The 16,233-nt window shown below is 36.0% G+C and overlaps 2 protein-coding genes across 3 annotated transcripts; one reads left to right on the plus strand and one right to left on the minus strand.

The window, feature by feature from the left end:
* Nucleotides 1-228: 228 nt before the first annotated feature.
* On the minus strand, nucleotides 229-12,783 carry LOC122005461 (elongator complex protein 1-like). 2 transcript variants are annotated; one of them, XM_042560495.1, is made up of 5 exons: nucleotides 12,329-12,783; nucleotides 11,330-11,629; nucleotides 7,736-10,833; nucleotides 6,834-6,935; nucleotides 229-825 (listed from the first exon to the last, which is right to left on the minus strand). In XM_042560495.1, the coding sequence occupies exons 1-5, from the start codon at nucleotides 12,485-12,487 to the stop codon at nucleotides 498-500; spliced, it is 3,987 nt and encodes a 1,328-aa protein (XP_042416429.1). In that variant the 5' UTR covers nucleotides 12,488-12,783; the 3' UTR covers nucleotides 229-497. The 2 variants fall into 2 exon arrangements, with proteins under 2 accessions (XP_042416429.1, XP_042416430.1); XM_042560496.1 differs by lacking the exon at nucleotides 12,329-12,783 and having other exon boundaries at nucleotides 7,736-10,795; nucleotides 11,330-11,518.
* A 302-nt stretch (nucleotides 12,784-13,085) lies between these two features.
* On the plus strand, nucleotides 13,086-15,586 carry LOC122003617 (guanosine nucleotide diphosphate dissociation inhibitor At5g09550-like). Its single transcript, XM_042558697.1, has 12 exons — nucleotides 13,086-13,312; nucleotides 13,392-13,475; nucleotides 13,558-13,665; nucleotides 13,780-13,952; nucleotides 14,036-14,147; nucleotides 14,238-14,318; nucleotides 14,396-14,458; nucleotides 14,540-14,641; nucleotides 14,724-14,848; nucleotides 14,952-15,162; nucleotides 15,251-15,325; nucleotides 15,408-15,586. Exons 1-12 carry the CDS (start codon nucleotides 13,163-13,165, stop codon nucleotides 15,465-15,467), a joined length of 1,344 nt encoding a protein of 447 aa, XP_042414631.1. The 5' UTR covers nucleotides 13,086-13,162; the 3' UTR covers nucleotides 15,468-15,586.
* The last annotated feature ends 647 nt before the right edge of the window (nucleotides 15,587-16,233 follow it).

Below are 16,233 nucleotides of genomic sequence, written 5' to 3' on the forward strand. Positions count from 1 at the left end.
AAAGATTGACAATTTAAAAGAGTATAATTAAATTAAAATCTAAATTTTCAGGAGGAAGATTGTTTGCATAATTAAGAAAAACAAGGTCTAGTGTCTGCATATGTCAGCAACAATTAAACACCTGCAGTCAAATTTTCTGGACTCTTCTGGATGTTTCATACTATTTGGTAGGATTGCAAGGGTTCAGGATGTCTCACAAGTTTCAGTAAACTAAAACACACAAGAAAGTAAGCCACCAGATCTTGCATAATATTGTATTCCTGGCAGATATGAATGACCAAAACAAAACACTTTGTTAATCCAAATGGCGATGATTAGGAATCGCATAGGCCACCATGGCTACAGCCAAACATTCAAAAATTACAAGTACAAACCATTTGAATCTCCTCTAAAATCAATAATTATAACATGAAGCCCTGACAGTTGAAATTACTCTTGCACCTGATGTGTGCAACTGATATATTTGACTCAATAGACCTCAAAATTGAAACTTTGTTTCACAATATCAGTACAGGCATTGGCGGTAGTAAAGCTTTAGATTCTGGGGGAAGTGCTTTCATATATGGAACTCTAACGATTTTTGTGTAGTTTTCCAGGGTATGATTTTCTTCATTTATTGTATCATTTTCCATTGTATCTTCGGCTAGTTTCACAGCTGCCTGCTGTGATATTTGATAGGCATCTGCAGCAGATTGAAGCTTACTAGCAATTTCTTCCTTTCCCAGCATGATAAGGGTTATGATGAGGCCTTTGAGTTCGTGTTGCGCTGTTTCAGTAAGAGACATGCCCTTCAAATGCTCCACGAGTGCTAGCTCTTCTCCAGGGCTGTTCAGGAGCAAATAATGATTAGGAATTAAACAAATTTTGATTTCCATCCAACTAATGAAAAGAATCAGTAAACCACAGAAATAGGGATGGACATGCACAATGGATATTAGGTAAATGTTGAGATTATCGTTTGGTTTCAGTTTGAAAATTAGGTAAAATTATTGATTTTGTGTCCATACAAACCGTTAAAACTGAAACAAACTGTTAAAGTTTTTATAATATATATATGGACTTCGTGCACCGGCTGCCTTTTATATGAATGTATATAGAGATAAATTAGTATGTTAATTAGTATGGTTTCTTATTGTCAATAGAAATCTTGTCAGGAAACCTGTCTTTGTTGGGGTTTTGTTAATATGTATTTTCCCGATAAATTAATAGATTAAATATATCATAATTTTATTTGATTGAAATAAATTTAGGAAGGTAATTATTGGTAATTATTAAGATTAGAATATTTTCTTATTATATTTTCTTATCTTAGAATATTACCTTCTACTCTTTCTTCTATGTATTGAGATTTGAATTAAAGATGAATAAAAAGTAGATTTTAATCTTCCTCCTTTATTCTCTTTTGGTGCATTTTATTTACATGGTATCAGAGGCTAGTTCTCGATCATGAATTTCAAAACTGCTATGGTCGACACAGCACCATCCTTGGGAGGAAACCGACCAAATTCAAATATCTCCTGGTCTGATTCCCTCAAAATCACCATACATAGATTCAATGGAAAAAATTACCTTGTCCCCTCGGGACGGTCTAGTGGCTAACGCATGAGGTGTTGACACCATGAGGTCTAGGGTTCGAATCTCGGTAAAGTCAAGGTAAATGTCTCCTTTATGTGTTAGTCACTATTCCAAAGACTAGTAGTCACCCGTGATTTACCTCCTCCGTGTTGGCCTTAGGACGGGTTGGCGGAGGCACTGGGGGCGAGCGTATTCGCCTTTCTACCGCCAATGGAAAAAATTACCTTGAATGGCTCAATCCGTGCGCTTGGTGATTGATGGTAAAGGGAAACTTGGACATTTGAATGAAGAAATAAAGTCACCGGCTTTGAATGATCTGAGATACAAACAATGACGCTCAAAAAATTCTTTGGTGGTTGCATGGCTTATTAACTCGATGGATCCGATCATTGGCAAGCCTTTCATGTTCTTACCAACAACCCATGATGTATGGAACGCGGTACGTGAAACCTACTCTGATATAGAGAATTATTCTCAACTGTTCAAATTAAATATTCAAACGTGGAGAATGCAATAAGGAAATCGAGATGTTACTACCTATTACAATGAAATGATGATTGTATGGCAGGAACTAGATTTATTTGAAAAAGAGGAATGGGAAAACACCAATGATAGTATTCGATATAAAAAGAAGGTAGAGAGAAGCAGAGTGTTTGTGTTTTTGGCAGGTTTAAATAAGGAGCTTGATGAAGTTCAGGGGCATATACTTGGGAGAAAACCTTTGCCTGCCATTAGAATTTTCTCAGAGGTCCGTCAAGAGGAGGCTCGATGCCAAGTGACGCTGAAAGGAATTGAAGAACCAGAGATAGTGGAGAGTGAGGGATCTGCCCTTGTCACCAAAGAGACCAGTTTTGAAGGCAATAAGCCAAAACTTTGGTGTGAAAGGTGCCACAAGTCGTGGCACACTATGGAGACATACTGGAAAATCCATGGCAAACCAGCAAATTATAAAAGTTAGGTAGCAACTTTAAAGATACTAATGGTGGCGTTCGGGCCCTTCAAACATGTGGTATTGATTCTGGACAGCAATCATCAGCCTCTGAATTTCTTCCTTTCACAAAGGATCAAATAGAGCACCGGTATAAAATGCTTCAATCTCACACTCTTGGAAATTCTAACTCTTCTTGCTCTCTAGCTCAAACAGGTACATTCTTCTATTGCTAGCACAAACTCAAATGGTTCCTGGATATTAGATTCAGGTGCCATCAACCATATGATAAGCATATCACAATTTTTCTCTTCATATACACAGTGTGCAGGAAATAAAAAGGTTAAAATTGTTGATGGATCCTTTGCTACTATCGCAGGGAAAGGAACTGTTGTTGTTTCTCCTTTCCTTGTCCTTAGAAATGTTTTGCATGTGCCTCATTTATCATATTATTTGTTATCCATTAGCAAACTTACCTCTATTTTAACTGTCGTGCTGTTTTTTTTCACGCATTGTGAATTTCACGATTTAGCCTCGAAGAAGATGATTGGCAATGCCAGACAGGACAATGGCCCCTACATCTTCAATGTTGGATCAACCTTCATAAAACAAGACCTCATGACTTGTTTCAACTCGATTTCTGCTTCTCATGACAATGAGATTATGTTATGGCATTATCATTTAGGACATCCAAACTTTCAATATTTAACACAATTGTTACCTAAGTTATTTTTAAATAAAAATCCTTCATCGTTTAGATTTGAATCTTGTGAATTAGGCAAACATCTTCACTCGGTGTTTCCATTACAACCATATAAAAAATCTGCACCATTTACTTTGATACATAGTGATATTTGGGGTCCCTCTAGGATAGTAACATTATCTGAAAAACGGTGGTTATCAAATTTATAAATGATCATACTAGAATGACTTGAGTATTTCTTTTGAAAAATAAATCTGATGTTGAAAATGTGTTCATAAATTTTTATAATATGGTTCAAATTCAATTTCAAACATAGTTAGAATTTTTCGTAGTGATAATGGGAAAGAATATTTCAATCAATTACTAGGAAATTTTTTTAAAGAAGGGAATTATGCACACTCCTCAACAAAATGGAGTGACTAAAAGGAAAAATAAGTATCTCCTTGAAGTTGCAAGGGCTCCAAGTTTTCGTACTAAAGTTCCAAAGTATTTTTGCAGTGATATGATTCTAACCGTTACTTATTTAATAAATAGATTACCAACAAGGATACTGAATTTTAAAACTCCGATACAAACCTTTCAAAATTATTTCCCTAACTCTCGGCTCTTCACAGATATTTCCCTACAAATTTTTGGTAGCATTATCTTCATTCACAATCATGACCTAAGGCGTTCTAAACTTGATCCAAAATCTTATAAATGCATCTTTGTTGGGTACCCTACAAATACAAATCAAAGAGGATACAAATGTTTTAATCCAATTTCAAAAAAAAAATTTGGTATCCATGGATGTCACCTTTTTTTGGCGGACAATCTTACTACGATTCTCATCTTCAGGGAGCATAATAGGGAAGATGAATGTTTAAATGAGTTGGACTTAACCTGCTATTTCGAGGAAGAACCTAAACTTGTGTCATTTCAAAACAATGACATGATAGAAAAGAGTAACAATCAATTCAAAGGTCTTGTTTACAGAAGGGAAGGACAGACTCAAAGAAAAGAAGACATTGTCCATTTACAAAGCCAAGAATATGATCAAAGGCAAAATCACGAGACTACAATGATTACTCAAAAATCCCTAACAATAGAACCCAAAGTATGTCTTAGTTAAATTCCTCAAGTCAAGTTGATCTTCCTATTGCCCTAAGGGAAGGAGTTCGGTCATGCACACAACACCCACTTTCGAATTTTGTATCTTATAAATATTTGCCTTCTTCCTATTGTGCTTTTGTTTCATAACTCGACAATATTAGTATTCGAAAGAATATTCAAAAAGCTCTAAAGATACCTGAGTGGAAAGAAGCAATTTTTTAGGAAATGAGCGTCCTACAGAAGAATAATACTTGGGAGAAGGTAGATCTACCTCATGATAAATTGATTGTTGGATGTAAGTCAGTATTCCCCATAAAGTACAACTTAGACGGTCCCCTAGAATGATATAAGACTCGTTTGGTTGTTAAAGGCTTTACGTAAACTTACAGAGTAAACTATTCTCAAACATTCTCTCTCGTGCCTAAATTGAACACTGTTCAAGTCTTATTATTAGCTTGCTGCAAATCTCGATTGGCCACTAAATCAATTAGATGTGAAAAATGTGTTTCTAAATAGTGATTTAGAAGAAGAGGTCTACATGAAAGCACCCCCAGGATTTTCTGATCAATTTGGATCAGAAGTGTGTAAGCTAAAAAACTCTCTATAGACTGAAGCAATCGCCCAGAGCATGGTTCGAGAGGTTCACAATGTTTGTAAAAAGTCAAGGCTACACCCAAGGACGATCTGACCATACTTTATTCACAAAGACATCTAAGAAAGACAAGATCTCTGTGCTAATCGTGTATGTCGATGACATAATATTGGCTAGAGATGATATAGAAGAGATGAGCAGATTGAAAGCAAACCTAGCCAAGGAATTCGAGATTAAAGACTTGGGTCGGCTAAGGTACTTTCTTGGAATGGAGATAGCAAGATCAAAGAAAGGTATTATCGTGTCTTAGAGAAAGTATATTCTCGATCTCTTAAAGGAAATTGATGTGAACACAAAGCTGGGAGATATAAAAAATGGCACTCCAATAGACTCAATAAGATATCAAAGACTTGTTGGGAAACTAATTTACTTGTCTCATACTCACCCAAACATTGCTTTCACAGTGAGCATGGTCGATCAATTCATGCATTCTCCATATGAAGAACATTTGGATGCAGTGTACCAAATCCTGTGATATTTAAATGTACCAAATCCTGTGATATTTAAATGGAACACCTGGAAAGGGATTTTTCTTTAGCAAGGATGAGAGAAGAGACATTGAAGTATATACAGATGCATAGGCTTTGTTGCTGATCGAAGGTCAACTTCAGGATATTACACATTTGTGTGGGGCAACATGGTAACTTTGAGACATAAGAAGCACAATGTTATAGCCAGAAGCAGTGCAAAAGCTAAGTTTAGAGCAATGGATCAAGGAGTACGGAGATTCTTAGTTTTATATGAGCTAAAGAGACGAATAAACCTTCCTATAAAACTATACTGTGATAGCAAATCAGCAATCAGTATTGTTCCTAATCCAGTTCTATATAATAAAACGAAACACATTGGAATTGATAAACACTTTATAAAAGAGAGGTTGGAAGATAGAATAATTTGCAGTTCATTTGTTCCAGCCACGCTACAAGTTGCAGATGTTTTGACCAAGGGTCTTTCAAGACAACGCTTTGAAACACAAGTTAGCAAGTTGTGCATAATGAACATTTTTGTACCAACTTGAGGGGGAGTGTCGATAAATTAGGCATGATTTGATTAGATTAAATATATCATGATTTTATTTGATTGAAATAAATTTAGGAAGGTAATTATTGGTAATTATTAGGATTAGAATATTTTCTTATTCTATTTCCTTATTTTAGAATGTTACCTTGTACTCTTTCTTCTATTTAACTATGTATTGAGATCTAAATTATGTACAAATAAAAAGAAAATTTTAATCTTTCTCCTTCAATCTCTTTTGGTGCATTATTTACATATTTATTTCACAATTACCAATTTCAAACCCACTCAAACTGAATTTTTTGATTTATTTCAAGCCGAAACAAAACAGTTTTAGCTTGATTACAGGTTGGACTATTCAAACCCAAATATTTTGATTTTTCTCTCAACCAAACTACAGCCACCTCTGCAGACTATGGTGGTGTTATAGCCCAACTGTACAACACCATCAAGCAACCATGAATTCAAAACTATCTGATATCATAATATAAATCTTATCAGGCTACTTTTGACTCTTGTAATATCCAGAATTTTAAATAATCTTAATTACGTCAAAATAAAAATTTCTTTGGTACCTCTACCTTTCATATATTCAACGGGATCGGGGATTCAACTTGTCAAAACTTTAGAAACTAGCAATCTGTCTATGGACATGCTAACTCAACTTAACATATTTTTCTATTTTATTAACTACTTGAAGCTACCTATTTACTCTGGATTATTAATATTTTATTATTTTATCTTTTCAAACAACACATTTATCCTGCTTGATGAATAGAGAATGCATTGGTCAGAAAAAGTGAAATAAGACAGAGAGTCAAGGAAAATATGTATAAGTCAAAATAGAAACATTTGCAAACTGGCACCTTCCGGGTCGAATCTTTCCACCTCTATGCTTTTGACGTCTCATCTCGCGAACTCTACTGGCTTTGCTTGAACTGATGGAAGCCGATGAATTCTTCTCTGTCCTGTTAAAATTCAAGTATGTTTTGGTTAGTGTAACAAGTGTATAATGCCGTATGTTATGGAACTAACAGTAACATATATATAAAAAAAAAGTATAGAATTCTGTAGAATCATGTGAAATCTATTATATCACATTAAAAAGGCTAACAGAAGTTAAATTCTAGCGAGACATAGTGAGGCATTCTGAATTCAAATTACTGAACACATTAGGGTGATATATCCAGTGTTCTTTTTCACAAAAACATGTTTGACACTCCAAAGGAATATGAATAAAGGCAAAAATTTTAGTTTCTAGGAAATCTCATTTAGTAACACATAACTATTGTCTCACAATATTTTTTTCTTTGACTTTTTCTACTTCCACCCAACACAAGATTTAAATCATACAAAGTCTCATGAACCAGGACAACTGTAAATGGATAATGTTTGGTATATTTCCAAAGAAATCCCATGGTGAGAAAAAGAAAGTCTCATACAAAACATGCTATTCTAGTTGATCCTGGCTCCCAAGATATATACAAGACCAAAACTAATGCAAAGAACAAGGAAATGCCAAATGTCAGATTAAACTAAAATGTTAAGGATGATATAATGACTCAATACTGAAAAAAAAACAAATTTAAGAACAATATATTGTTGTATAATCACAAAAATTTTCTGTTGCAACAGTGCACACAAACAATCAGAAAAGTTATGGTTGCAGTCCCCATACTAAAAGATTCTAGTGTTTTGATAAACTGTCAAAGAATAATAGACAAAGAAAATGTTGCAGAAAAGGAATAATTTTGCCTAAATGACATACCTTCCAGTGTATGCACTCATGTTACTGAAAGTACTGCTAGTTTCAGAGAGAGTATCATAATCGACATCACTTGCCAACCTATCCTCTGCCTGAATTTTAGCAGCAAGCATTATCCTTCTCTGGCGCACAGCAAGGTAACGGGCACAATATTTCCCTACCTTTTCTAACCCCTCATTGTATTCAGATGTCAATGCAGTAGCACATTCTATGCATGCATCCCTAAGAGGGGAGTCTAAGTCCTGATCTTCTTGCATGTGGGAAATTCTGAGAGCCTCTTCCCACTCTCTTGCCATTATTAAATAGTCAACAGCTCTAGAAATGTCCTTCAAATACTCAAGAGCAATTTTGGCAGACTCAGCTGGCTTCCCAAGTGCTTGAATTTCTTCACAGAGATCATTTGCCAGTAGAAGAACCTCTTTGTCTCCTAGTTTGAGGAGACCAGCTACTGTAAATACACCTTTCCAATCAGCACAAGCACGATATGCTTTTAGAGCTTTGTGAAGAGATGAGCAACACAGGTAAATCATAGCAGCATCTTGAAGCTGTTTTTCAGCATTAAGATGATCCCCCCAGGCTTCTAGGATCTGTGATCTTTTCACATGGTCAGAAATTAATTGCAGACCAATGGGAAAAAGTTCAGGGTTGTTCTTTAGGAGATTCATGCAATCTTCATAATAATCATCACCTGCTGAGACAATATGTTTTAGAGCACTCTCATATCTGTGCAGTCTTAGGTCAATGGTATATCTCATAACAGGAGGCGGCAAATCTTCAAGTCCTTTGAGATAAGGAAGAAATTCCTTTGGATCCTTCTGTGAGTTCACTGCCACCATGGCAGCAAGGTTAAGATCATACAAACCTAGAGCAGCTTCATATACAGCCTCAGGATCTGTCAACCATACTAAATGCTTTACAGATTCTTCACCAGAAGGGTATAACCTCTGCTTGTTGTCAGCCCCCAATAGCTCTGATTCTCGGATAACTTTTATTCTATTCAGTGCTTCCTCCAAAGCTGGAGGTTCACTATGGGCTAAAGTGGTCAGAATACAGAGCTCTCTTCCTGAACTTTCAGGCATTTGTTCCTCAAGAGCCCTCCGCACAGCAAAAAGAACATCAGAAACCTTGTTTCCTGTGGCAAGATCCTGAATGTTTTTTGAATTTCTAGTCAGTGCCTCAATTGGAGAAGGTTGAGGAAAGTATGCCTTGTATAGAGTGTTGATCACATTCTCATTCTTGATTGAGGAAACAAATTCTGTTATATGGCCAAGATTATCTACCTGACGAACAAACTCCTTGGCTGATTTTAGAAAAGCTTTCCAACCATGGTAATCAACAATGACATTAAAGTCTATCCTATGTCTCCTCACCATAAGCATTGCATCCTTAAAACGCTCTTGTACCAAAGCATTAGTAATTGACACAAGAACCAATTTCCTTGGATAAATGCATTCTAAGCTACCTCGATTAGTTTGTAATATGACTGCTGCCTCATCTCCATGCATTACTCCAATCAACTTTGCTCCTCTTTCCCATATATGAACAAAATCTTTATTTTCCTCTTTGTGGTTATTAGAAGTACTGTAACTATCTATTTTTGTTTCAAGAGTCTCACGTAAAATATCATCCATGCCTATGATGATTAGCAAATCCTGCTTTGTTATAAGCAGCAAATGAGTAACGACTTGCTCAGTGACACCACCATTGGCAGAATAAAATGAGAAACTGCTGCAGTTTTTGCATAATATTCTCCCTCCAAGATGTAGCCTACCATTATCATCAAGCCCAAAAACAAGGTCTCTCAAAATACCATCATGACGAACAAGTACTGCCTTCATCCAAGGGCATGACGATGAAAACCCATGATCAGATCCAGAATCATGATGATGAGTTCGTTCAAGTGTCATCAACTTAGTAGAAGAATACTCAATGATTGGTCCTCCTTGAAGCTGAACAAAGGCTGCACATTTTTTTGTTGGAACAGGAGCAATAGCAATGATAGGCTTTTCAAAAGATGCCACCTCTGATATCTGTGCATGCCAACCTGAAGAAGCAAATGATTCAGGCTCTGAATTCTCAGAACATGCAAGCTCGATCTCATGCAAAAAGTAATTACGAGAATTTTGTTGGGTAATGTTGTTCCCTAAGCAACTAAGAGATCCTCTAGAAGTTATTCCAAAAAGAATGTTTGAATCCAACCAAGTTAGATGCATAAAGCTCTCCAACCTTAAATCACTATGGCAAGCTTCAATATCAATTACTTTTCCTTCAAATGCATCCCACATATCAACGCTAGGAGTCTCTGCTACACATAAGCTTCCATTGGATAGACATGCTGCTATATATTTCTTTGAACTCTTAGATAAGAAGGAGATTTCTCGAACAGCACTAGAAAATTTTAGACTAAAGAGAGACATGGGAGGTGGGACTAGGGAGATTGAAAGAGGAGTTACTAACACATTGGAGTTATCAATAACCAATGCTACTGATGTCTCAGTAACAGCAGTAGTCCAGATAAAGTTGTAAAATGTAACCTTTCCACTCAAAGTCCAACTAATCAGATGCATAGGCTTTAATGGATCCCACAAGAACCTCACACCTTCTTTCTTTGGATATCTCATGTCTTGCTTCAAATACCAATGGTTGTTGCTGAAGGACCAAATTTTGATAGAATCAAATTCATCACTGACAATAGAAGTAGCCAGAAGGTCTGAGTTGCAGTTCCATTTTAAAATCTGAATTGTTGCTTCCGCTGTCTCGTTAATAGAGAAAGAGCTTCTCTCCATTCCATTTTTCTCAAAAAGTACTATCAAAGGGCATTTATTTTCACCTTTTCTGTCATACACAGTTGCCACTTTAGCTCCACTAGGCATCCAATCTAAGGATGTACCCATAAACTTCTTGAGCTCTGAAGAAGAATGCAAGTCTCCAGATTCTCTATCCCAAATGTTAAGCTTTTGTAAAGGAAAAGAATTCTTTTGCAGAGAAGAAGAATAGTAAAGTTGACTAATTGTAGCAAAGTATCTTCCATCGCCGCGCCAAGAAATGGAGCTATCAAATTGACTGCTAGAAGGACCACCCAGATCATGAGTGTCCATATCCTAGAAAAGAACTTAAACATATAACAATAATCTTGAAGACAAACATATACTATGCAGACCTCAAAATTCAAGCAAATACGGACAAAAACCAGATCTAGCTTAACAGGGGATATGGCATTGCTGTTTGAGTCATTGGAAATATTACTAAACATTAAAAATGCTACAATTTTATGGCTTGTTGGGAAATAGTTGAGCTTAATTGCTTATTATTAAATGATGCAATTCTATTAATTTGAAAGCAACCAAAAAGAATACAAGTCATGGTTTTTTCCCCTCTATATTCTATAAGTTCATTTCTACTCACAATAGAATTAAAAAGGTCAAAGCCGATCTCTAGTTTAATAAATTCTCCATACATCAAGTATATATTACCAAGAATCCATGTTATTACTAAACTCAAGTCAGTAGACAAATATGACGGTAATTTATCAAAAAACAAACAACGAAGCTATGCAAAAAATACAAATAATGTTTAGGATAAAAGTTCACAACTTACATCAGAAAGATTAGGATCAAGTGGAGTTTCATACTGTACATCCCAATCCTGAGTCATGACTAGCAACTGCCCAGTTCCAGATGTTACTGCCAGAAGGGCTCCATCTGGGCTTGAAGCAATATACTTTACTCCGCCATTTACTTTGCCAACAAATTCAGTTGTTTTCATATCAACATTATACAATATTAAGCAACCCCTTGAAGTTCCAATAATCAGCACTTCCTTCTCCATTAGATAATCCATTGCGGAAATATGATCCTCGGGTTCCAAGGGTAGAGGCTCAACTTCTGACGAAGAATTCTAAAGACACCAAGAAAAATGAAAAACAAAGATAAGTTGCAACTGCATGCATTGCATTGCAGATCAATGCAAAAATCACATTTGCGGTTATTAACCTTTCACCTAAACTTTGACTTTTAACTATGGCTATCACCTTAGGGGATAAAGACCAACAATATAGCTTCTTATTTAAATATACTTATGATAAATGCACAGTTAAGAAAACAACTCTAGGAAGATACTTAAATCCATCCTAATTTTGTGAGATTATAAAATATACACAGATACAAAGGGGAGTGAGTGGGGATGAATATTAAAACTGATGGACAAATCATTAACTAGTAACCACAGTAAATGTGCAAGTATTTAATAGACCATTGAGAACAGTGTTAGATTTATAGCTGTAACTAAGTAACTTAATCGAGTGCATAAACTGTAACTGATATTCATAGTTTCATTTATATAGGATAATGATTTGTGCTGCTTATGCCAGATTAAAATCAGAGAAAACCCAACACCTAACAAAAGTCAATTGAAGAAAGGAGAAACTTTCGTGACCATAAAAAGGTTTGTTCTCGTAGTTCTAACGATCGGGTGAACGGTGATCATTATAATTCATTACAATCAAACTTAATCCGACTACTCAATGAACTTTATTTTCACAAAATAATAATCATAATACTAATAGTAGCAATAGAAATATGCACGTCGATTCCTTACCGTAGATAGCGGAAGTTGAAGAGTGTAGATGGCATTATGCGAAGAGGCAAAGAAGACACGGTTGCACTCGACGTCGAAGGCGGACAGCAGAATCGACTCTCCCTCGAACTGCAACTCGAGATCCAGCGAGAGCTGCGAGGAAACCTTTAAATTCTTCATTATTTTCACTGTGGCGGTCCAAATGCGGAATCTGAAGCAATCTCGTAGCGAAGGACGAAAACGCGGTGTTCACTCCCGTTCTTTGCACGCCGCGGCAGCGAAATAGGGTTCTTTGCACCCCCCACACAAGCGATGAAGAGCCGGCGCCGCTTCTGCCACTCACGGGAAGGTCGGAGCCGCTGCCGGTGCTCGCCGCTCAAGGAAGGAGGGAGTTGGGCACACGGAAAAGGGGAGGCGAAGGAACCGGCGGCTCGAGTGGGAGAGAGAGAAAGAGAGAGGGTTCACAGTGGATGAAAAGGGTTTAGAATCGTCTAATGAACCGCACCGGAACGGTGCGGTTCAACGCTGGTTCGCTCTTAAAAACCCAATTTAATTCCAAATCAATTCCGTTTCCGTTCTGAGTATTTTTTTAAAAAAATATTTCCTTTTGTTTTTTCTCTGATTTAAAGATAATAAAAAAAATGAATATCTTCTCTAGCGAGTTTACTAAAATCGTGACCACTTATCATTCGAATGGTCACACAACATTGTCGCTTTGTCTTCTTACCGGCCGAAAGACTTGCTCTCTCCATTCTTCGCCATCACCTATTAATTCCTCTCTTCCTTCAGTCTCAGCTATTTAATTTTCTCACTCGAATCAGATCTCTCATTTACTTTTCTCTTTTCTCCGGAGCAATGGATGAAGAATACGACGTGATCGTACTTGGCACCGGCCTCAAGGAATGCATTCTAAGTGGTCTCCTCTCCGTCGAGGGCCTCAAGGTCCTTCACATGGATAGAAATGACTATTACGGTGGAGAATCAACATCACTTAGTCTCAATCAGGTCGATTCGAATTTTCCAATGAGTTTGGATAATTTCATTAGATTTTGTATTATTTATTATTTTAAGAAAAAAAAAATAGATTTGGAAGAGATTCAGAGGTGATGGTAGCCCTCCAGAGGCCTTGGGTTCGAGCAAGGAGTACAATGTGGACATGATACCCAAGGTTTTTTGTTTTATTTTTTGATATTGATAATAATCATTTTAGAATTAGTTCTCTAACTTATTTTAATTAATTAATTTCTCAGTTCATGATGGCAAACGGTGGCCTTGTCCGGGTCCTCATCCGCACTGGTGTTACCAAATACTTGAATTTCAAAGCAGTGGATGGAAGCTTTGTTTACAACAACCGAAAGGTACAGATGATGACTAACTAATTCTCTCTTTTTATGATTTGATTTTTAAGTGATCATGAACCCTCAATTAACATCATTTATCTTGTTTGTTAATTAATTGCATGGCTTCACCAGATATATAAAGTGCCAGCCACTGATGTTGAAGCTCTGAAATCAACTCTGATGGGGCTCTTCGAGAAGCGCCGCGCACGCAAGTTGTTCATCTACGTGCAAGATTACGAGGAGGACGATCCCAAGTCCCACGAAGGGCTTGACCTGACGACAGTCACCACTAGAGAAGTCATTTCGTAGGATCCAAACATTGCATTGTTCTTTCCTTGTTTATTTCGTGTGTTCAAATTGTTCTTTTTGTTTGTTTTTGTTGGATTAGCAAATATGGTTTGGACGATAACACAGTCGATTTCATTGGGCATGCATTGGCACTTCACTCAGATGATAGCTACTTGGATGAGCCTGCAATTCACACCGTAAAGAGAATGAAGGTAATTAATTAAGACCAAACTTCACTTAATCTTCTTCTTCTTTTTCATGATTAGTTCATGGATTATATTTGCTGATGAAATTGTATTCAGCTATATGCTGAATCACTGGCCCGGTTTCAAGGAGGATCTCCTTATATTTATCCTCTCTACGGGCTTGGAGAGCTTCCTCAGGTTTTACTTTAATTTCTTCTCCATTTTTCAGTTCAATTATCGTTGTATTGTACATAATTAAGTTCATTAATTTGCAGGGTTTTGCTCGACTAAGTGCTGTTTATGGTGGCACGTACATGCTCAACAAGCCTCAATGCAAGGTAGTGATAATTAACTTAATCCTCCCTAATTTTTAGTTAAGTCTAAAGAGAATTAAATAGGCATTGTTTGTTCAATAAAAGGTAGAGTTTGATGAAGATGGAAAAGCCATTGGTGTGACATCTGAAGGTGAAACTGCTAAATGTAAAAAAATAGTCTGTGATCCTTCTTACTTGCCTGATAAGGTATCATACAATTCCTTAATAACATTATATATATATTTTAAAAATGAAGAATTAATATCCTACTTAATTGGAATTTTAACAGGTGAAGAAGGTTGGAAGAGTGGCCAGAGCAATCTGCATAATGAGCCATCCAATTCCAGACACCAACAACTCACACTCAGTGCAGCTTATTCTACCTCAAAAACAATTAGGCAAGAAATCTGACATGTAGGTTTTTCTTCAACTATGTAAAATCCTTTTAAATATCTTTTTTTTAAAAAACTTTATGAATCTTAATCAATGCCTTTTGTTGTTGTTGTTGTTGCTGCAGGTATTTGTTTTGCTGTTCTTATGCTCACAATGTTGCTCCAAAAGGGAAGTACATAGCCTTTGTCTCCACTGAAGCTGAGACGGATGAGCCTGAGACAGAGCTCAAGCCTGGCATTGATCTCCTTGGGCCAGTAGATGAAACCTTCTTTGATATCTATGACAGATATGAACCTATCAACAACCATGAAGAGGACAATTGCTTCGTCTCCACTGTAATAATTCACATGATTTTTTTTGCATTTTTTGAAGAAAATTTTCTGCAAGAAAACAGGGGGGAAATGTTTCTGATATTTATTGCAGAGTTATGATGCAACAACACACTTCGAGTCCACAGTCCAAAACGTGATCTCCATGTACAAGAAGATCACTGGAAAGGTATACTGAATTATTTAGCATTTATCTTCTTTTTCTTTATATAATATGCATTTTGGCTGAATTTTTATTTTGTTGTTGACAGGATCTTGATCTGTCAGTTGATCTCAGTGCTGCCAGTGCTACAGCCAGTGAGGATGCTTAGTTGTCTTAAGTTTGTTTACCGAATAAGAAATTTTGTAGACTGATGAAGTTTCTTTCAGGTTGTGATGATTAATTCTCAGCCTATATGTCAGTCTTTTTCTATTGTGCATTTGGAATATTTTAAAGAGACGTAATTGTACCGATTTGGCAGTTCAAGCGCGTGGCTTTAGCATTAATTATTTTATGGAATTAATTATATTCTTTTGGTCATAATTAAAATTTATAAATAATGTTTATTAATAAAATTTATATTCAATTTATAAAATAAATAAAAAAAATAAACTGAGGGCTTGCAGTCCACAGATTTATATAGACACTTAGGTATCTCCGCTAATTGACAAGTTTTTCAATTTTCAATATATCATATCACAAGAGCAATGATTAAATCTTATCCTATTAAATGGGATTGATTATATAGATCTTTTATTTTATTTTATTATTATTAATCAAGTTTTTTTTTTACCTTTTTCTTCATCATCTAACCGGATCATTTATTAGTTGTCTAAGTACATATCCGTACTATTTTAAATGTGTCTTTCGAAATTTTTTCTCAATAGATTCAACTTCAACTTTCTCTCTAATACTCTCATTTCTTATTATGTTTATCATCATATGTCCACACATGACACATCTACCTTAACATCCCCTTCTCTAGCTAAACATGTGTTTATATAGACTTTAGACCCTGAGACTAAGAAAGGAAAGAAATCCTGATATATGGATCTCAATTTCAATCTTATAGAAAAAGAAAAGAGATCTTTCCAAAA

The sequence above is a fragment of the Zingiber officinale genome, chromosome 7B, assembly GCF_018446385.1.
Source record: "Zingiber officinale cultivar Zhangliang chromosome 7B, Zo_v1.1, whole genome shotgun sequence".
NCBI classification, from domain to species: domain Eukaryota; kingdom Viridiplantae; phylum Streptophyta; class Magnoliopsida; order Zingiberales; family Zingiberaceae; genus Zingiber; species Zingiber officinale.

Excerpts from the sequence above, each read along its gene's own strand:
- LOC122003617 (XM_042558697.1), top strand. The coding sequence starts at position 13,163 with ATGGATGAAGAATACGACGTGATCGTACTTGGCACCGGCCTCAAGGAA. Across the intron at positions 13,666-13,779 it reads TTGTTTACAACAACCGAAAG|ATATATAAAGTGCCAGCCAC; the intron begins GTACAGATGATG and ends TGGCTTCACCAG. Across the intron at positions 14,642-14,723 it reads CTTCTTACTTGCCTGATAAG|GTGAAGAAGGTTGGAAGAGT; the intron begins GTATCATACAAT and ends GAATTTTAACAG.
- LOC122005461 (XM_042560495.1), bottom strand. The coding sequence starts at position 12,487 with ATGAAGAATTTAAAGGTTTCCTCGCAGCTCTCGCTGGATCTCGAGTTG. Across the intron at positions 10,834-11,329 it reads TTGATCCTAATCTTTCTGAT|GATATGGACACTCATGATCT; the intron begins GTAAGTTGTGAA and ends GTTCTTTTCTAG. Across the intron at positions 6,936-7,735 it reads ATGAGTGCATACACTGGAAG|GACAGAGAAGAATTCATCGG; the intron begins GTATGTCATTTA and ends GAATTTTAACAG.